At 37.0% G+C, this 23,241-nt stretch overlaps 1 protein-coding gene and 1 non-coding gene across 2 annotated transcripts; one reads left to right on the top strand and one right to left on the bottom strand.

The window, feature by feature from the left end:
- Positions 1-428: 428 nt before the first annotated feature.
- LOC107935275 (probable receptor-like protein kinase At5g24010) lies at positions 429-3,075 on the bottom strand. Its single transcript, XM_016867855.2, has one exon. It carries the CDS (start codon positions 2,962-2,964, stop codon positions 496-498), a length of 2,469 nt encoding a protein of 822 aa, XP_016723344.1. The 5' UTR covers positions 2,965-3,075; the 3' UTR covers positions 429-495.
- A 16,559-nt stretch (positions 3,076-19,634) lies between these two features.
- Positions 19,635-19,741, top strand: LOC121211874 (small nucleolar RNA R71). The gene has a single exon (XR_005907091.1). It is a non-coding gene; the product is annotated as a small nucleolar RNA R71 (small nucleolar RNA).
- The last annotated feature ends 3,500 nt before the right edge of the window (positions 19,742-23,241 follow it).

Raw genomic sequence — 23,241 nt, 5'->3', positions numbered from 1 at the left:
CTTGGCAACTTCAAAGTAGCCTATGTTTCTTATCTTTTCGGTAAATTACAAACAAATATCAGAGCTTCATGCTAGCATTTGTTCATTGCAAAATGAAGTAAAGCATAATGAATCAGATTAAATCTTCAATGGAGTGATCAAGTATAAACATAAGCCCTGCAATAACACTCTTGTTTTGACTAAATACCTATTTTCGGTTTTTCGGGTTTTGAGATTCTTTTTTTCTGAAGAAGACTGATAAGTGTCTGCTAGGGATGTTTATCCTGGATGCAGTCCATAGCTTTCCCAGCTATCTGCAACCTGAAAGAAACGGCCGAAGTTCTCCCTAAAGCCCGAAAATTGTCTTGCGATGCAAGTTAACTCTTTCATCCAAAAGACTTCTCTTATTGCTCTTTGGTAAGGTAAGATCAATGAGTAAAAATGGTAAATTAGGCATTCTAAGGCATATGACCATCATAAGATTATAAACAAAGTCTAGAAGTTCAATAGAAATCTCTAGGATAAGAAAACAGTGCCAATTTCAGCCTCCCCTAAAATGGCCATTTCATCACTATAGAATTCAGAAGTAACTGACGGTAAACACCGGATAATGGACGACCATAACAAGCTCGAAGCCCCAGTGGTGCTGTCGTATGGCTCTCCAACAATTGCAGTTTGCTGAAGCTGTAAAGCATACTCCAAGTCCCATGCCACATCACTCAAGCTAGGCCTATCAGCACCATATTCTTGCAGACATTTCTCAGCTATCTCCACAAATTTTCTTAATGAGTTGGGGTTGATCTGAGCTTTTACTGATGGATCAACAATCTGGTCGAGCAGTCCTTTCTTCTTGCAAAACATTCCCCATTCGGCTAGGTTCACTTGCTCTCTTGGAAGTGTAGGATTGATAGCTGGCCTTGCACATAGCACCTCGAGAAGAACCACACCGAATGAAAAAACATCGGATTTTTGTGTCAGCTGCTGTGTCATGAAGTACTCTGGATCAAGATAACCAAAAGTTCCTTTAACAAACGTGCTAACATGGGTATGACCAGGAGGACCTGATTTTGAAAGGCCAAAGTCAGCTACTTTGGCTACAAGGTTCTCATCAAGCAAGATGTTTGTTGACTTGACATCTCGATGAATGATACCCCCAGTTGCACCTTTGTGAAGGTAGTCAATTCCTCTTGCTGCACCGAGGCATATTTCAAGCCTTTGCTTCCAAGACAAGCAAGGCAGTTTTGAGTTATATAGGTGTTCCCTTAGGGTTCCTTTCTCCATGAGCTCATACACCAGTATCATCTCCAACCCTTCGTCACAATATCCGATCAAGGAAACAAGATGGCGATGGCGAATTTTGAATAAAACCATGATCTCCATCTGAAATTCCGGGATGCCTTGACTTGACCCTGGCTCACTTCGTTTGACAGCCACTTTCACACCAGTTCTAAGAGTTCCTCGATAAACATTACCAAATCCACCCTTACCGATATGCAACTTCGTGTCGAAGTTGCTTGTGGCTAATTGAATCTCGAAAAATGGTATCTTCAAACCCAGATACAAATCAAGGACAGGTGAGGCATTGGTGGTGCCTTCTCTGCTCGGTGATGACTGTTGAGACATCTTATTACTGGGCGCACTTCCTTTATATGCAGTGAATGATGGCCATTTCGAAGTTCCAACGGACTCAGACTTCCTGCAGCGCAATCTGATAAACAACAGACCTCCGAAGATGCAGACAAGAACTAGACCTCCAAGGAACGGACCGACAATAACAAAGACAGACTTCTGCTTGGGCTTAACAAACTCGGATTCTCTCATCATTTCCATTATCTCAACCCCATTCAGAAAGGCATTTTTCACCGAAGAACTACTATCAGGCCCTATGGAGATGTTCATGAGTCCTGAATCATCAGAATCAACCACAAAGTCGACGAAGAATGGAGTTGCCAATCGCCCCATTCTTTTATAAGGATCGATTTCCTGGCTCAAGTAGCTACCTATATAGAGAAGAAACCGTATCTTACTCTGTGAAGAGCTAACAATGTCACAGAAATGAACCCGAACCAAGTGCTGGGCATTTGGAGTTACATTGTAGGACCATGTTATGTTGAAGTTTTCTGACACCATACTGGTGGTACTTATATTCATCTCTTTGGCAGTCATATATACAAGATCTGGTGCAATAAATTGGTTAAAAGGGGCCAAATAAGTAGGTTTAACTAGTAGGACTTGGCTCCCCTTTGCAGCGCCTTCATGATACAGATAACTCTCATCGGGAAGCCATTTTCTCAATAAAGTGTCATTTTTTCGTGTAAGGGAAGGGCCACCAACATTAATCCTATGAATTGTTTGTAAAGGTTGAGAGAGTATTCCTTTGTAACCATTTTTATCTTCATCATTAATGAAGCCCGGAGGAGCTGGAAAGACCTCGATCGCATTTACGAATGCGAAAGGTCCTTGAGGTACAAAGTCGATTGAAAATTCACTTACAGGAATGCTTAAAATAAATTCCTTTATGACAGCACTGTTGCTACTGTTTTGGAGTTTGAAATTATGCAAGAGCTGGAAACCAGGAACTAAAACATCGAAAACAGCAGCCCAGAGTTTTTTCGAACCGAAGAAATGAAGACGTACCAGGTAAGGACCGTTTCTGTCGATTTTGAACACGTATGAAGATTTCTGCCTGAAAATTCTTGCTGTTCGATATAGAGCTGGGGATGTTTTGAGTGCCTGCTTGTTGTTAGTGAAATAACTGTTCTGTTTGGTAAAGGAGACAAGACCAGGATTCATGTCACCAACATAAGTCCGAGAAGTGATATTTAAGTTGATGTTTGATCCACAGTTGATGAAATACTTGTCTGGAAGAGTGTATGCTGAAGAGGGTAGTTGATAAGATGAGAAAAGGACCAGAAAAAGGAGAAGAATTAAAGGTTCATGGAGTTTATCCTCCATTGATTTGCTGTATCTTGCTTGAATTTTCATTTTGTTTCTTTCACTCAGACCAATGTGCAATTATGTGAATCAAAATGACTATTGCAAGGGTTGAAGACAAGTCAACATAGGGAATCTATAGACTTATGAACCAAAACAGGCTCTGAGAAAATTCTAAGCAATTTTGATTTGGGAATTATTTAAAATGCCCCTTGAAGTATATAGATTTTGTTGATGCAGTAGAGGACAGTATGGGCTATACGGGCAAATTTAAGCTTAGAATTTCATGACAAACTTATAAAAATATCAACGCGTCCAAATTGATTGAATGAGTTGTTGCAATTTTTTTGTGGAAGTATGACAATAGTTGTGGAAGGTCGTATGGAAGACGTCTATTGAGCACCACAAGCTGTAATTGTGAAGTAAAACAAGGACTGGGATAGGTTTCGAATTGTTATGTAATGCAGTTTAAATGAAGCCTGACCGGCGCAAGTCGTTTGGGTTTTTATTAAATGAATTAAACAAAGCTAAATACCTATGGTGATTAGACCAAATCTTTCAAAATGGTTATATAAGGGACTAACATTTAAAAAAATGTTAAAATGGATATCAAACATTTCAAAATAGTTAAATAAAAGCCAAACATTTTCAAAAGTGACTTCTCAAATATTGTATATTAAGCTTCAAATTATGTTTATATTATTTTCTTTTTAAGGATATCTTATATATTTTATTCTAAACATGTTAATATTCATCTCATTTTTAATAAACAATGGGTTGAAGTGCATGAAAATCTATGATTTAAGTATTTTTGTAAATATTAGATTGTTATATAACTATTTTGAAAGCTTTAAACCTCATGTGAGCAACCTCTAAAAACTATACCATAATTTAAATATTTAACCTAATTCATTAATTACATTAACTGAACTGAAATTATAAAATTATTATAATGCAAGTCTAATGCCAAAACATCCCCGGCAACAACGCTAACAACTCGACTGCCGCCAAACGTACGAACGTTTGGATTAGAAATACTGTAGCAAAATAGATAATTAATTAAACAACGGTGTCCACAAGTATACGGATCATATTGTAATATAGAAGAATGTTACAACGAAACACTTCAAAATGTATTTTGAGGACCCAAGGGAGGTTGGATTAAACCAAAATTAATTCTCTACACTAATAAATCAAAATAGTATCGATTTAAAATTATATTACAAAAATTAAATAAACATCAATTAATCTAATTAACCTAAATTTTAATTAAACTAAAAATCAACCAATTTAACAATCGAAAATAATCCAATAAAACAAGCAAGAGCTTAACTCACTTCAGTGAGCCTAATTAACTTCAGAACTCGAGTTTTACCGAGCTAGCTATTAATTAACTAATTATTACCTCTGGGCCTCTAACTAATTAACTAATCGAGCAATACATGCTTACCTCTCGGCCTCACTTTTTTATCAAGATAAATAATGAGGTACTCGGTAAACTTATCTCTCAATCTCGTTTATCCTAAATTACTTTTTAGGTGTAACACCCCTTACCCGTGTCTGACGTCGAAACAGGGTACGAGGCATTACCAGACTTAATCGTTCACAAACATGCAAAAACTAGGCTACAAAATTTCATTCGTATCAAAACTTTTCATACACATGCATAATGTCTTATACACGGGCCTACAAAGCCCTAAACATGCATTGAAAGTAGTTAGGGACTAAATCGAGAACCTTAGAAAGTTTTGGAAAAACTTAGAAAATTTTTCCATGATACAAGGTCACACACCGGTGTGGACACAGGGACACACCCGTGTGTCTTCGACACGCCTGTGTCCTCAGGCCGTGTAACTCTCTGACTATGACGTTAGCGAATAATTTGGACCACATGGCCAAACCATAGGCCTATGTGCTAAGGTCGTGTCGCCCACATGGTTGAGACACACGGCCGTGTCTCAGTTCGTGTGGCTAACACTTAGGCTATTTTCCAAGCCTTTAAGTTACCCTTAATCCTTCACATCTTTATTTCCATATTACACATTTAATTCATGACCATGACCATTTAGATTGGTCATAAAACATTCATCATGCACATATTTCATAACACCAACCATATATGGCCAACAAGCATAATCACATCACAAGCATTAGAACATAGCATAGATAGATAGGTTCACAGACCATAATCAATATGAGCCACCCTTCATGGCCATATACAAATAACTCAATGTAGGTCAATACATTTGGCTAGTCATGTTCACACATATCATAAAAATAAAAAAACAAGTCTCTATACATGCCACTCACTTGAAGGCGCTTAGCATATACATATCAATGTTCCAAAGGTGATGGTTTGATAGTGTGGTGCTGCCTCCGACGAACTCCAACGCCGAGCTAACCTATCAACACTAAAGAAAAGGAAAGGAAGGGAGTAAGCTTTATAGCTTAGTAAGACCGTATGAAATTAATAAACAATTTATCAACTTGCTTCTCAAGGTAATACCACAATATTTGCGTTTTTGCTTATGTTCAAGTCAAGATGTTTTCTTGAGTTGCAATCACTAAATTATTTATATCTAGAGCTATGGAACTCCAAATTAATATCTGCTAATTTTTCCTGAAACTAGACTCATATATCTTATTAGCATAAAATTTTCAAAATTTTTTGTCTAGTCAATAAGTACATTTTATTCTTTAAATTCACCCCTATTTCGCTGTCTGATAGTTCCAACCCCTCTTCACTAAAAATTAATTATCTCCTCGTACGGGATTCAGATGATGTTTTCTTTTATTTATTATCTCCTCGTTCACAAACATGCAAAAACTAGGCTACAAAATTTCATTCGTATCAAAACTTTTCATACACATGCATAATGTCTTATACACGGGCCTACAAAGCCCTAAACATGCATTGAAAGTAGTTAGGGGATTTCAAAATCATTCTAACTCTGTCTCACAACAATTAAAATATCTCATAATATGAACTTCTTTTGCTTAAAAATTTTCTTCTATATGAAAATAGACTCAATAAACTTTAATTTCATATTTTATTCAGCCTCTAATTCGATTTCCACAATTTTTGGTGGATTTTCAAATTCAGACTGTTGCTACTGTCCAAAACTATTTCAATGCTAATTTTACCCTTTCATAATTATCTTTAAATAGGCTTTCGTTTCAATCAATTTCTCTTTTCATATTCATTAGGCCACAAAGTGAAGGGATAAACATACCATGTCCCAATTTCATTCGACCTAAAAGCCTCACACATAATCATCCATCAAATTTACCACATAATTATACACTATAGGTATCGACCTAATATTTACAAGGTCGTCACAAAGTCATTCTCATAGGTATGACTTACTCATTTACATTCTTACCAAAAGTCCGATATACATCGAGCTCATCACTCTTGAATTTTTAGTACATACCTGTACCCTTTCAACATGATCATAAACATAGCTTACTCATTTTCATTCCTTATTAATCATACAACATCCATTGAGCACGCATTTCATGAATTTCATGTAAGTACCTGTATCACTCACATCATGGTCATAACCTCTCTTATTCTGACATAAACCATAAATTTAACGTTAAACCATTAAGAATACTACAAGATATTCAATAAGCCTCAAGCATAGGGTAAGGTGCTGACATCATGCACCGGATATGATCTTACACTGGCTCACACATCAAAGTCGATGCCATGTCCCAGACATGGTCTTACACTGACTCTCGTATATCGAGGTCAATGCCATGTCCCAAACATGGTCTTACACTAGCTCTCATCTATTGGTGCTGATGCCATGTCCCAGGCATGGTCTTACACTGACACATGTCAAGCCGATGCCATGTCCCACACATGGTCTTACACTAGCTCTCATATCTCGAGGCCGATGCCATGTCCTAGACATGGTCTTACACTAGCTTTCATATCTCCCTAGCATCAATGCATGAATATTTAATTTATTCCTAGGTTCAACCGGGAGTTTCCCGTATTAATCTCATCATACATTACTCATAGCCACATTCAAACATTTTATGCAAAATCAATCATTAAATGCATAATAACGATAAAGTTGTAATATTTACGCACATCTTACTCGTTTCAATGGAATATCATATTCTATCAAATTTCCAATGTATCCAATCATTACATAAATGTTATTAACATTTGCCATCACTTTCTCATACTCAATATCATCAACATATAATTCAATACAATCATAGCAAGATAGATTTCAATTATATTAACAATAACATGGATAATATGCTTATTTAGTCACACGGACTTATCTCGAATGCAAAAAGGTTAATTATTCTTTTTTTGTCCTAAACCACGTACCATCTTGATTTAAGCCCGAATCTAGATTTTTTTGATTTAAAATAATAAAATTTAATCATTTAATCATCACATTAAATTAAGCGTTCCACAATTCATACTTTGGCAAAATGACCATTTTGCCCCTAGACTTTCACAAAAAATACGATTTTGCCTGTAGACTCGTAAAACGATTTTTATCAAATTTCCTTATTAGCCAAGCCTAGCCCAACCTTTATTACTCTTGTAGCAACTCAAAATTCCAATTATTTCACACAATTCCCATCCATTTAACAAACTTTACAAAATGGTCCCTATTAAGTGTTTTCATGAAAATCTTTTCACAAAAGTTGTTTATTTAACAACCAAGATTCATTTTCTTCCATAAAAATTCAGAAAACAACATGAATACTCTCATGTAAAAACCCTATAATTTCAACCATTTTGCAAAATAGTCCCCTCATTAGCTAGGTTATGCTACAAGGGTCCCAAAAGTATAAAAATTATCAAGAAAGGTCATCAAAATCACTTACTTGTAAGGGATATAAGTTGTTGATATTTTTGAGCTTTCAAAACCCCCTCTTTTATGGTATTTTTGGTAGGAAAGAAGATAGATGAAAGGTGATTCCTTTATTTCTTTATTTTATTATATTACTAGTCAAATTAGTCACCAACATTTCACCTAACTTTGTCCCTACAATATTTTTTGTCTCATTGACCAGCCACTCATTGACCTGCCACTAACATATTTGTGGTCTATTTACTCAATAAAGACCCCTAATTTAATGTTCTATAGATATTTGACACCTTTAGCTAGTAGAACGAAACTTTCGCACTTTATGCAATTTGGTACTTTTTTAAAATTAAGCAAGCAATCACTAAAATTATTTCACCAAAATTTTCATGCACTCATATAATCATGCTATAACATATAAAATAACAATAATTTCTCTGGCCTCAGAATAGTGGTTCCGAAACCATTATTCTGACTAGGCCCAAAATCAGGCTGTTACAATTCTCCCCCTTAGGGATTTTCGTCCCCGAAAATCTTACCGAAAAAGTGGTTTTGGTATTCACATAAACTCCTATTTCCCATAATCATCGCTAAAGAACTTTCACTCAACAGTGCCTCTAATATTTATCTCTTTACTTTCTCATATCAGTGTCATAAACAGTTCATTGTTATACCCTACCTCGGCTGAATTTCAACCTCCATCTGAGAGTTCATATACACAATGGTCCAATCTATGCCATCATGTCACATATACGCACATACTTGAATCATTTCAAATTTGAATAATAAAACTAGACAGTTCATCTTGGCCTTACACTCTCTATAATTTCACACAGTCCGATTGATAACCAAATCAACTCTCAGTTGCCTTTAAATTTCAAAGCCTCATTTAACTTTCCCAAGAAATCATAATATATAACCCAGATCTCAGTCTGATTAGTGGAGGCTAGTATTCCAATAAATCCAACAATCATGTAGACACGAAATTTCATAAATTTGATGAGCGGGGATTTAGTACATACCGGCATGATTCACAAATCTCGTCAAGCATCTAGCAATAAACTACATCACATTTTTCCTCTTTCTAAGATGGGAATAATTCTAATATGGCCTCGAGAATAATCCTTTCTCATTTCTATTCTAATATCAGCACTGGAGAAGATAGCTCCGGTAAAACCTGACACTCAGCTCTAACCCCATTAACAATCCAGATCTTTCTGTAGCATCGAAAGCTCTAAGCTATCACATTATCTTATTGTCTTAAAACACATTACAATTCATACAACAGTGCATCACTGAAAATTAAGAAGTCTTTGCCCAAGTGCAGACTAGACCAGTTCAAATGCTTCGGTTAACAATATTCTCATCTGTCCAAGTTTTGCTAATCAATGGAATAAGTCATTCGACTTTCATAAGACAAAAATTTTATCATACAATCATTCGAAATTCACATCATGCTAATCAAAGACCATTTCACTTGCATTAGCTCTAATAACCAATATATCTCAATTGAAGACATTAGCTTTGATTAACTTATTGGAGAAAAGAGATCCATCATACCAATTGAAATTCAAAATTTCACCTCTTATACATTTGCCGATGTCAAATCCTTACACGAAAATTAGAGAAATCCAAATATTAAAATCACCGCATTACCATGAACAAATCAGGAGTATAGTCACACTTGACATGATTATCGCAAACTAAAGAACACAATTTGAACATGAGTCATAATTGACAAATTATGGAACAAAGATAACAAGAAAACCAAGTAAAGAAATCTAGGATAGAGAAATCTCGAGATATAATACTATATCAGAAGACCCAAATAAACTCTTAAGAAAATAAGAAAGACCTCGATATTTCCTCAGAGAGAAAAAGTCCAAAAGAAAACATCATTTCGTACCACTAGAATCAAATACAACAATTAAAGGAAACAGAATCATAGCATCATATGCATTTTCTCATAAGTTCCCAGCAGACAGAATATAACAAAATACCAGAGAGAAGTAGAGCAAAACAGATTATAAACCGGTCAGACCGACAATGCCTTCATCTGACATTTAGATCAGATAGAATTCTCATATAACAAGAATTTCATTAGAAGATAGATAGCTACTATAACACTTCCGAGAATAATGATCTTTTAGAATATATCAACAGAGGCAGTCATCATCTGTTCACTATAATTACCATACTCAGACATCTCATATTTCAAATATCATTTCTCCAACTATTTCTGTCATCATAAATCCCATATTATTCCTTTTACTAAAGAAGATCAGTTCTGAGAAAGTCACAATCATTACATTTTCTCGACCTCGTACCTGAGTAATTCGATTTACCAAAGTAAATTTCTTCTCTAACTGTGGCAATGCATATCTCAAATAATCCTTATGTCAACGTAATACTTTTCTAGCTCTAGCTTACTTATCAACTCATTCTCAACCTCTAATCATGTTTATAGTTATTCCCCCACTAAACTCTTTGGTTTCACACTTGTGAGTTTATTCAGCGCGAATTTCCTGAAATTCCATTACAAAACACCACTCTAGTAAGGGGGTGACGTCGTAGGGCCTCTAACTCGAATCTCATATACATATGCATATGACACAACTTTCATCATCATAGCGACACCATCACAATCATGTCATTCATTTCAGGGAAATTATCGTTCATATTTGTATTTCACAATTTTTCGATTATCTTATTTACTCAAGTTCACTTATGCACACATTCTATGAATTCTGGATAATTTTTCTCGTCACATTCACTTGATTAAACATATCAAGCACATCATATCATATAAGGGCCAACAAAATGGATGAATATACACTACAATCGAAACTTTGATTTCGCATATCATCATATACATGTCATTAGAATCATACAAATCTATCCAAACAATTTAACACATTTACTTAAGTTATGCGAGCTTGCCATTCGTAATCATTCAAATAAATATATATGAACATTCTTTCTACCTGTATTTTTAGTAAGTTATCTAAACACATGCATTCACTCGAACAAATCAATCATAGATAAGCTCATTACGCCATGTACACATTCTATTTCATGTTTCTCATATCACAAATATGTACATATACATTTCACGAATTCTTGTTCGTACCTTTCCCAGTTTCAACTCCTCATAACTGCACTTCATTTGAATACTTTCATATCACCATCTACGTGATCGGGTGTAGCTCGGTTGGAGAGTACCTTTATCTAAACAAGATAGTTCTTATTCGCGTCGGGAGACATCATACAATCACCAATTTGTGACATGTATAGCTAGACTCTTACACGTGCTAGGTTAGTCTGAGAACTGACTAAATCATAGCTCTGATACCATTAAATGTAACACTCCTTACCCGTGTCCGACTCCAGAACAGGGTACGAGGCATTACTGGACTTAATCATTCACAAACATGCAAAAATCGGGCTACAAAATTCCATTCGTATCTGTAACACCCCTTACTAGTACCCGAGATTAGGACCTGGTACGAGGCGTTACCAGGAATGTACTTGAACATTTTCAGGAAATACGATTTATAAAATTTCGTTCCAATTTGAAACCAATCCAATAGCATCTTGGTGTCTCTATTATGAGCTTACGAGGCTCAAACGTACATTGAAATTGATCTGGGACTAAACCGAGGACCTGATAAAAATTTAAGAAAAATTTTGAGCTACTGTTTCACACGCCCGTGTGCTTTAGGACACGTCTGTGTCCCCTACCCGTGTGGAATTAATTGAATTTATTTTCTACTTCGAACCTACAGAGGTTTCACACGGCCAAGTATAGGCCCGTGTCCAAAAACTCGAGCATTCTGTTTATGGCGTTAGTATGCATTTAGGGGTACACGCTCGTGTCTCTACTTGTATGTTTACTATCTTGCATTCTGACTTAAAATTTTAAGTGCAGGAGACACACAGTTATGCCACACGCCCATGGGGTGGTCCGTGTGTTTACCCGTGTGGACCATGTTAGGCTATTTTCCAAGCCTTTGGTCACCCTCTAACATATGTTCTTACTTATAGGTTTCCATAACATATGGCCAGGCCTAATTATACTCTCAAATGACCTCGATGAACCTTATTGCATGTAAACCTCATTTCATCGGTCTTACACATGCTAGGGTTATATTTCTCTTGTATCAAGAATGTCTATGTCTTATCACACATTCAAGATTGGCTCATTATTATAACTTATTGCCAATTATGATTTAGTCATCCCATATGACTCTGTCATGTTACATGTGTATGTACTTGTGATACGCCATGTTCATTCATCTCAATAACATTAGAACAAAAATATGCACAACCATGTAGGTCGTACCTTATAACAAAATGAGCCAAATCCTATTGCCATATGCATGTGGACATGTACACCTTACAAGCCTTCATATTGGCTAATCAAATGACATATATTACAAAATTAACAATAGCCCTATGCATGCCATTGAACAAAATAAAAGTATCTATATACCAAAGCTAAACAAGATGATAGTGTGTTGATGATACGTGATATTCGTGATAGGTTTTAAATATTTATAATGAATTGCTCTTGAAACTAACTATTATCACGATGAAGGCAAGTGTACCTATCGAACAGTAGTATAACTTTAGCAAGACCGGATTATCGAACCCAAAGGAACTAAAAGTACTAGTATCAACTTTCTTTTTATTATCTAGCCTAAAAAATAAAAAGGTTTTGTTTATCTAACTAATTAATTAAACTAAGAAATCACAGAAAAGAAATTTGGGGAAAATACTTTTTGAAAAATTTGATTGATTTAGACAATACCTAAGGAAAAACCACCTAGACTTCACTTGTTATTTGACTCTGAATCGGACGATTTATTCATTCAACTTGTTCCGTAGAGATCCCTAAGTTATATTATTATCTCTCTCGATACTAACAATGTCTAACCCTAGATTGAATAATTGAAATCTCTTTCTAATTAACTCAATCTATGGATCCCCTTATTAGGTTTCACCCTAATCTGGCAAAATCTTGTCACCCTATCTCTAGGCGCGCAACTAACTCTGCTTAATTATGACAAATTTACTCTTAGACAGGGTCTATTCCTCCTCTGAATAAGAGCTTAACTTGAATCAATATCCTGGAATATCAAAACAAGAATTAAGAATACATAATTAAGAACAAGTCAAATATTTATCATACAATTCAGATAATAATAACAAGATCCATCTTAGGTTTTATTCCCCTTAGGTATTTAGGGTTTTTAGTTCATACTAATGAAAGAAAACATCTCAAAAGAATAAAAATAACAAAATATAAGAAAATCCAAAACTCCTGAGGGAATTTGAAGGGAGATCTTCAGTTTTGATGGTGAATCTAGCTTCTGAGATGGATCGATCGGCTTTCCTTGGGCAATTCCTTGCTTCCTCCTCTGCCTCCCCTCTCTAAGTGCCTCCTCAGGTGTTTGAATAGGCTTTGGAATGCCTAAGAGCCCTCAAAATTGGCCTTTTCTGAGTTGGACTAAACTTGGGCTCGGCGGGGATATGCCCGTGTGTCACATCCGTGTGCGATTGCTTAAGGCCGTGGTCAAGGCTGTTAAATGGGCACAGGCGTGTGATCTACCAGTGTAAATCGTACTTTGACCTTGCCAAAGGGACACGGTCGTTTGGTCTGCCCATGTGAGGAAGTCCAGGCCATGTTGATTTTGTACATTGGCCCATTTTCTCCGTTTTTGTCCCGTTTCTCGTTCCTTTCACTCTCCTATGCTCACCTAAGTATAAAACATGAAATTAAGGCTTTAAGAACATTGAATTCACCAATTTTAAGGAAAAATCATCCATAAAATATGCTAAGCATGGAATAGAAATATGTATAAATTACGGTTTATCAAATACCCCATACTTAAGCATTTGCTTGTCCTCAAGCAAAATCCTCAACTCATAATCAAAATAAATTCTTCTCAACTTATAATTTTTATCGATAATATCTCAAAATAATCCATAGGTAATCATACATTGAAAATTCAACTGAAAGAATATTAAAGTTTCAAACATTCCAAGTTGAGCATTTTATTATGAAAACATAGGTGTCTCCCCTCATCTAAGTAATTACCTTTGATTCAAAATATCACAGAGTTTCACATCCTCACTAAAGATTCACTCAAATCACTCGAGGTGCTTAAGGACAATAAATGAAGCACTCAATAGTCAATAATGAAAATTCATTACCATAGGCTTACATGAAAATCAAATCTCCACCACTATATATTGAGATGAACATCAATCAAAAGGTCTTTAAAGAGTTTTAACGTGGCTTCAGTTAGGGGGTGTGGTCACAAGCTGAAAGAAAAGGTTAGAATCAAGATTGAATTGAAAAATTGTCTAACTAGAAAAAGTAATTAAACATCAATTGAGTACAAGTGAGCTCCTTCTCAGAAGATGGAATTTAGATACTACGGCTCAACAATACCGAATTACTACTAATATGTAAGTATGATTTTTTTTTAAGAACAAGTCAGCTACATAGAAGAGCAAAACATAGCTAAGCAATTAGTTAAAATTAAATCTCGACAAAAATAGGGATCAAATTAGGGGATTTCAACAATAATGGTTTATGGGTTAATATTGAGGGTAAATCAATTAATGACGTGTTAGGCTCAAAGGGGTTCACTAAGGGTTAATTATGAAGGTAGGCTTTTGTGGAGTGAGTGGGTTAAACCTAAGTGCCTTTATCATTTTGACATATCAACTCAAATGGTGTGGTCTTGACATGCATAATCAAGCAAGTTCTAGAATAACAATTCAATATTGACGCACTCAAAGTAACAATAAAAGTGAGCATGAAAGAAATGATAGATGCTCTAAATGCTCAAAATCTCACAAAAACTATGGCTATTTGATGTTTAAACTTGTGAATTTCAACTCAAGATAATACCTAAACTTGGGAAAAACAACCTAAAAGTTTTTAATTATTCAAAAATCAACTTATCATGCTTGATTCCCTAATGTCTTAAAGTTTAAACAATCAATGCATAAATGCCTATGTTTTAATTCAAGACATATCAATAAAAATCATAAATTAATCAAAATCTATTCTAATCATGGCATTAGAAGATCACATGAGAATAAGACAAAATTCAAGGATTTCTAATGATGATATAAAAGACCCCCCACACTTAAAATGTACATTGCCCTCAATGTACAAATGTAGATATATTGAAAAAGATAGATTTAGAATCATAAGATAGAGAGAGAAGTGAAACTTCCTGAATGATGAATGAACTCTTTGAATTGGTGTTTTGGAGAATAATTGGTGTAAGAGTGGAGGAGGATACTCCGGTGGTGGTAGAGGTTGGGTTTCACAAATGCTGTGCCAAAAGAATATTATATCTCAAGTTGGCTATAGTCGTGGTCGAGCAGGACATTGTAGTCGTGGAGAACCTTTCCCAGTGGAGTTTCAAGTTCCTGAGGAATAGCGAGCTTTGGAGCTCTTTATAATTGTGATAGAATCAGGAACTCTTTTAGGAAATATATAAGGAAGACTAAGTACTCATAATGAATTAGCTGAAATTAAAAATTGTAAAGTAATAATTATAAAACCTAATAAAAATAAGGTGAAAGAAAAATAAAAAGTAGCCTTAAAATAAAATAAAAGTAAAAACATAAAATAATAAAGAAATTTTTTTTTAAACATCTTTATCGCTAGATGGTTCGTGAGGCGGAGGTGGCGATGAGATATGGAAGTGCTGACAAATCTACTGTAGAGTAGCATCAATGTTATCGAAGCGTTGAAACACTGTTGCTCGAATCGGGTAAAGCGATCAAAGATGTCAGCGTATGAAGCCGCCGCATGAACTAGACGAGAGGGTGGTGGTGGCTGAGACGGTGGGTCCTCATTACATAGAGGGACATCATCAATAATTTCCTCGGGATCTTCCTCCTCGGTGGATTGGGCTAGGCGATACTGAGGAGGGTGGGTTCCTCGGCTCTTCTCGATCATCCTCATACTAAGCATGCTCGAGATGCCCTGTGGGGACATCTAGCCCATGAGAGTGAGGGAGGATGATTGGGCTGTTGTGTTGAGGAGCCCGAAGTGCCGAGCCAACCGCGTCATATAAGGCCCAATGGAGATGACCCCCTTCCTATGCCGCTCCGTCTGATGTTGAATGGCGAGGGCAATGAAATAGGCAAGGTCGAAGATGTGCCCGTGCGACATACACTATAGAAAATAGGCATCGTGAGTGTTGACGATGCCAGTGCTCTCTTGCCTTCCTGTTATCGTATGAGCTAAAATGGCGTGTAGGTACCTCAAAGATGGAGGGAGAGCCGATGCCTTAGAACGGCTAGGATTGTAGGAGGAAAAGCCAGGGGCGAGGGTGTTCCAGCACTGTGAAGGAGAATGATGTATGTGGCGATTGAGAGTGTGGAGCTCATTCTTCTCCATGAACTCTTTTGTGTAAAGGCCCAATGCAGTACTGAACTCTAGAATGCTCAACTGGCGGACTAGACTACCGAGGCAAAATTGGACCATTCCCGGATCATTAAAACAGGTCATCACGGTCTGAAGATGAAATGTTGAGCAAAATTCCATCGTGAGCTCGAGATATGTCAGCTCGACAATCTCGAAGAAAAGTCCCCAAGGATTGGTGGTGAGGAGGGCCCAAATTGCATCAGCAAGTTGGACTTGTTCTAGCGCGGTCCAGTCTATACAGCGGCCCAGTTCCAAGGTCGAGCCCGTAGAATCGAAAATAGTTCCTCCTGATTGCCTGGTGGAAATTGGAGGAAGGGGTGGCGAATTTCTGCGGTAGGTCCCGAGGATGACGCCCCTTTCTATTTTTTCGAAGAGGAGACAGTAGTCTTCTTGCCACGTGAGGTAGACATAATGTACCAGTAATGGAAATTGAAGTGGAATGTGAATAGTTTCCATGGGGCTTAGATATTAACCTATACTATAACAACAAAAATAAATGTGCCAAATAACCCTATGATAATAAGTAATGGAGATATCTAAAGAATGAATTTATGTGGGGTTAATAGGATGAAACTCATAGAAACAATGAATGAATGTAGCCTAATATACTGACTAAGAAAATAAAAAAAATTTACCAAAACAAAACTTAAAAGCATAAATTTATCTACTATTCTAACTATGAATGTGTACGTAAAATAGTCAAATTGAGCATAGAAATCATAAAAGAAGCAAAATAATTGAAGAAGATTGAGATAAAGGAGTAAACAAACGCAAGAGGGAGGAGCTTAGGCATCGAAAATGTGGCTGAAGGTGGCGCACAGGCGTGGCAGGAGGCCGTGTGAATCTGAAGCGGCCAGGGTTAGGGATTTTGGGTGAGGGAGATGATGAATAGTGAAAGGTATTTATAGATTTTGGGACACAAGGCCAGAGGACACGCCCGTGTTCCCCAATTTTTTCCCGTGTGATTCGCGAATTTTGAATTTGGGTGCATCTGACATTTGGCCCACGCCCGTGTTCGGTCGCACGGCCATGTCTGTCTTCGTTCGCTTCTTCCACGCCCGTGTATGTAGGCCCACGCCCGTGTTAATCTGACAAGTTCGACCATGGGTTCTAGACATGGGCGTGGCAAATGCCTGTTCTATTTTCTCAGGTTCAACCACGGTTCTACAACACGGACATGTCGCACGCCCATGTTGTTTTGGCAGATCCGCCCATGGTCCTAACGCACGACCGTGGTGACTTATCGCATCCCGTGTTGGGGAAAATTGCGCCCTGTTTTCACACGACCTAAGGCACGCTTGTGTGACTGGCCTTGTGTGCTTTAGAAAGCCTGCATTCCATGAGTCGGTTAGTATGTTAGATGTTAAAACCAAAATTCAAAAGAAATTAATATTGTTAGTGCTCGGGTTCCTCCCAAGAAGCGTTTATTTATAGTCTAAGCTCGACTTACCTCTCTGGTGTGCGATCATGGTGGTTCGAGGAGTTTATACTTCTCATTCCTGCTATGAATCCCATCAAAATAAGGTTTTAGGCGGGTATTGTTTACCTTAAAAGTGCCAAATTTGGGATGACTTACCTTAACTGTACCAATGGGAAAATGCTAAGTACCGCAAGAGGAATTGCTTCATTCGGTTTGGCAGTGCCAATATGAGGATCTGCGGCATCTTATGAAACTTTATCTCACACCTTAAGTTGATATGGTGAGGCATTGAGCTCGTTCTGGTGTAGTTTTGGTTTATCGTTTTTTCTCTGTTTAAATGTCAGCCATTCATCTAACTCCTCGATTCGTAACCTTCGCTCTTCATGGGTAGATTCTTTGTTGTAGATTTAACATGGCTCATGTGTGTCCTTCGAACTTATTTCTTGAAAAATAGGTTGCATTGTATGATCAGTCTTAGTAGAACAATTTGTACAATCACCTTCAATTTTTGATGTGTTGTTCGGGTTGCGAGCTTGAAGGTTGATTGTTTCGTCTCCTACACGAAGTGTGAATTCACCTGTACCAACGTCAATAATTGTTCTAGCAGTTGCTAAAAAGGGTCTTCCCAAAATTAAAGGAACATTACTGTCCTCAAACAACAAAATCAACTGGGAATATAAATTTGTCAATTTTAACGAGTATGTCTTCAATGATACCCCTAGGAAATCTGACAGTTTCATCTGCTAATTGAATGCTCATCCTAGTTTGTTTAGGTTTCCCTAGACCTAGTTGCTTAAACAATTTGTAAGGCATAACATTGATACTAGCCCCTAGATCAGCCAACGTATTATTAACATCTAAACTATCAATTAAACAAGGAATCGTAAAACTCACTAGATCTTTTAGTTTGTTGGGTAGTTTATTCTGAAGAATGGTTGAGCAAACCGCGTTCAGCTCCACATACGACCTTTCATCTAACTTTCGTTTATTTTCTAGAAGCTCCTTTAAAAATTTGACTGCGTTCGGCATCTGCGAAAGTGCTTCAATAAACGGTAGGTTAATATGTAGTTTCTTTAAAAGTTTAAGGAATTTACCAAACTGCTCGTCTGAGTAGTCTTTCCTTGTCGCATTGGGGTATGGCACACAAGGTTTATATTCTGTACTTACAGAATTTTGTTCGTTTTGGCCTACCTCATTCTTACCTTCGCTTACCATCGATTCTGACCTTGGTTTTGCCACTAACCCTTCCTCATCATGAATGGCAATTGCGCTGAGTTGCTCCCTTGGGTTAGATTCAGTGTTGTTTGGCAGGCTACCTTATGGTCGTTCGGAAATCAACTTGGCGAGCTGTCCAATTTGAGTTTCGATCCCTTGGATTGATGCTTGTTGATTTTTGAGTGCCATCTCGGTATTCTAAAAATGAGTCTCTGACACCAAGATGAATTTGGTTAGCATCTCCTCAAGGTTCGGCTTTTTCTCCTGTTGGTATGGTGGTTGCTGAAAGCCTAGAGGGGGTGCTGGTTTTTGATTTCCTTGGCCTCCCCATGAAAAATTTGGGTGATTCCTCCAACCTGCATTGTAAGTATTGCTATAAGGATTGTTTTGAGATCGAGGATTATTACCCATGTAATTTAACTGCTCGTTCTCCATGTTGTAGCCATAAGGCGGGTATTCTGAATTGCTCGATCCACCTCCATTTGCTTCGCACTGCATTACTGGGTGAACCTATAAAGAACAAAGAAAACCATCAATTTTCTTATTCAAGAGTTCTACCTGACTAGAGAGCATGGTGACCAAACTGACGTTATAAACGCCGGTTGTTTTTGTTGGCTTTGTCCTCATGACTTGCCACTGATGGTTATTCAGTGACATCTCCTCTATAAATGCATAGGCATGTTCAGGTGTCTTATTATTGATGGTTCCTCCAGCGGCTACATCAATCATCTGCCGAGTCGAAAGATTCAGGACATTATGAAAAGTTTGAACCTATAGCCAGAGTGGTAACCCATGGTGAGGGTATCTTCGCAAAAGGTCCTTATATCTCTCCCATGCATCGTAGAGTGTTTCTAAATCCATCTGTATAAAAGAAGAAATATCATTACGTAATTTAGCCATTTTAGATGGCGATAAATATTTTAGTAAGAACTTTTCGGTCATTTGTTCCCAAGTAGTGATTGACCCTCGTGGTAACGAATTCAACCATTGTTTAGCCTTATTCCTTAACAAAAAGGGAAACAACCGAAGGCAGATGGCGTCATCAGAAACGCCATTAATTTTAAAGGTATCGCAAAATTCTAGGAAATTTGCCAAGTGAGCATTGGGATCTTCGTCCTGCAAACCATCAAACTAAACAAACTGTTGTATCATTTGAATTATGTTAGGTTTCAGTTCAAAACTATTTGCAGCAATAACAGGTCCAACTATACTTGACTCAGTTCCTGTTAAATTAGGTTTAGCATAATCATACATTGTGTGTGGAGTAGGATTCTGATTTATTGGATCAACAGCAATCGCAGGAGGTAACGGATTTTCTTGGTTTTCAGCCATCTCCTCGGTTGTGGTTGAAGTATCGTCCTCTTGCTCGTCCCCTGTGTATCTTAGGCTACGCCTTATTTCTCTCCGGTTCCTGCGAACTGTGCGGCCGATCTCACCGTCAAAAAGTAGTGGTCCTAACGGGTTTCTTCTTGTCATAAACTAGAAAAATCTGTCAGAAGAAAATAACTGAAGAATTAGAAAGGAAAATAAAAATTTAAATTGCAATAAAAGTAAAATGGCTAAATTAATAAAAATCGAGTGTTCCTAATATCTTAATTCCCCGACAACGGTGCCAAAAACTTCGTACGTGATATTCGTGACAGGTTTTAAATATTTATAATGAATTGTTCTTGAAACTAACTATTATCACGATGAAGGCAAGTGTACTTATCGAACAGTAGTATAGCTTTAGCAAGACCGGATTATCAAACCCAAAGGAACTAAAAGTTCTAGTATCAACTTTCTTTTTATTATCTAGCCTAAAAAATAAAAGGGATTTGTTTATCTAACTAATTAATTAAACTAAGAAATCACAGAAAAGAAATTTCAGGAAAATACTTTTTGAAAAATTCAATTGATTAAGATAATACCTAAGGAAAAATCCACCTAGACTTCACTTGTTATTTGACTCTGAATCGGACGATTTATTCATTCAACTTGTTCCGTAGAGATCCCTAAGTTATATTATTATCTCTCTCGAGACTAACAACGTCTAACCCTAGATTGAATAATTGAAATCTCTTTCTAACTAATGCCCTAGGGTTGCATTAACTGGATCTATGGATCCTCTTATTAGGTTTCACCCTAATCTGGCAAAATCTTATCACCCTATCTCTAGGTGCGCAACCAACTCCGCTTAATTATGACAAATTTACTCTTAGACAGGGTCTATTTCTTCTCTGAATAAGAGCTTAACTTGAATCAATATTCTAGAATATCAAAACAAGAATTAAGAACACATAATTAAGAACAAGTCAAATATTTATCATACAATTTCGATAATAATAACAAGATCCATCTTAGGTTTCATTCCCCTTAGGTATTTAGGGGTTTTAGTTCATACTAATGAAAGAAAACATCTCAAAAGAATAAAAATAACAAAACATAAGAAAACCCAAAACTCTTGAGGGAATTTGAAGGGAGATCTTCAGTCTTAATGATGAATCCGGCTTCTGAGATGGATCGATCGACTTTCCTTGAGCAATTCCTTGCTTTTTCCTCTGCCTCCCCTCTCTAAGTGCCTCCTCAGATGTCTAAACTTGGGCTCGGCAGGGACACGCCCGTGTGACACACCCATGTGCGATTGCTTAAGGCCGTCAAGGCTGTTAAATGGGCATGGCCATGTGATCTACCCGTGTAAATCGTTTTTTGACCTTGCCAAAGGGACACCGCCATATGGTCTGCCCGTGTGAGGAAGTCCAGGCCGTGTCGATTTCGTACGTTGGCCCATTTTCTCCATTTTTGGCTCGTTTCTCATTCCTTTCACTCTCTTATGCTCACCTAAGTATGAAACAAGAAATTAAGGCTTTAGGAGCATTGAATTCACTAATTTTAAGGAAAATCATCCATAAAATGTACAAAGCATGAGATAGAAATATGTATAAATTACAGTTTATCAGTTGACTCTCCAATCTTCTTCCTTTGTGAGTCCACGAGCTCTGTAAGACAGGAAAAAGAAAGGGGTAAGCATTTACATGCTTAGTAAGCCCGAATAACTGGAAAATAAACTTACCGATTTGTTTAGCATGCAACCATATTAGGCAAATAAACCAACAAGTATGAATGGTTTCCCTATCACATGCACTCCATCAACAAATTAGTCACATAATATCACACCCTGTAACTTATCAAAGATGAGCTCATCATTCAACGTTTTCATTTTTGTATCACATATTAATCCCGTCGAGTAACTCAGAAAATCTCGATGGATTATCCATTTACCGTCAAGTCATAAAAGCAACCATCTCATGTATGCACTCCCGCAAACCTCACATCTTACGGCGGGATTACCAGTCCAGGCTAAATCCCCGTAATGTAAACTCATAAGGTGATGTCGGGATTACCAGTCCAAGCTAAATCCCTTATAGCGACAAACACCCTCAATGAGCTCGGATCTGAATTACCAGTTCAGGCTAAATTCAGATCCTAATCTGATTACTCGTCCGAGCTAAATTCACAATGTACACATATTCTTCGGGAGGCTCGATCACTCAAGGAACACCCATCCGGGCTAGATCCTTTCTACATTTGAGATCAACGGATTACCCGTCCGGGCTAAACCCTTTTCTACAACACATGCAAGATCTCAAGTTATGTAAGCTAAGGTTTATCCATTGAATTTCCCTTTTTACTTCAACCGGGACATTTATTATCATATCATTATTATTGACATATTTCATGGATTTTCATGCCATCATTATAACTAAATATCATGCATTCATAACACAAGTAATTAGGCATATTAATAGTTTACTTAAAGTTATTCGAACTTACCTGGTATTCGTCTCGGTTTTGCGTTTTGGTTATTTCAAAACCTTTCATTTTCCTTGATCGACCTCGGGAATTTGCTCCACGGGGTCTATAGTAATAAAAATGAATCATCAATACCTCTCATTAATCTTTTTAAGCCAAAATTTCACCCCTGGATAAAATGATCGTTTTGCCCCTAACCTTTCATATTTTTACGATTTAGTCTCTAGGCTCGTATAATAAAATGCATGCAATTTTTACCTTAACCGAGCCTAGACGATTGTTCTTTCCTCTTATGGTAGCCCACATTTCTCTGTTATTTCACATTTTTACCACATATTTTACACATTTTGCAAAAAGGTTCTTTTAGGGATTTTTCATGAAAATCACCTAGAAAAAGATGTTTAACACACATAAAACTTTCATATTCCTCCATAAAACATCAAAGAATAAACATGTCACACATGGGTCACTTTACAAACATGAACCCTAACTCAAAATATGGGTAGAAATGGAGAGAGTAAGCTACCGGGATTTCAAAAATGCGAAGAACATTAAAAACGGGGCTTGGGAGCACTTACTATTGAGCTTGAAACTGTTGAAAA

This window comes from Gossypium hirsutum, chromosome A12, assembly GCF_007990345.1.
Source record: "Gossypium hirsutum isolate 1008001.06 chromosome A12, Gossypium_hirsutum_v2.1, whole genome shotgun sequence".
In the NCBI taxonomy this organism is placed as follows: domain Eukaryota; kingdom Viridiplantae; phylum Streptophyta; class Magnoliopsida; order Malvales; family Malvaceae; genus Gossypium; species Gossypium hirsutum.
The sequence above is the reverse complement of the archived record's forward strand: the minus strand, read 5'-3'. Positions and strand labels throughout refer to the sequence as shown.

Excerpts from the sequence above, each read along its gene's own strand:
- LOC107935275 (XM_016867855.2), bottom strand. The coding sequence starts at position 2,964 with ATGAAAATTCAAGCAAGATACAGCAAATCAATGGAGGATAAACTCCAT.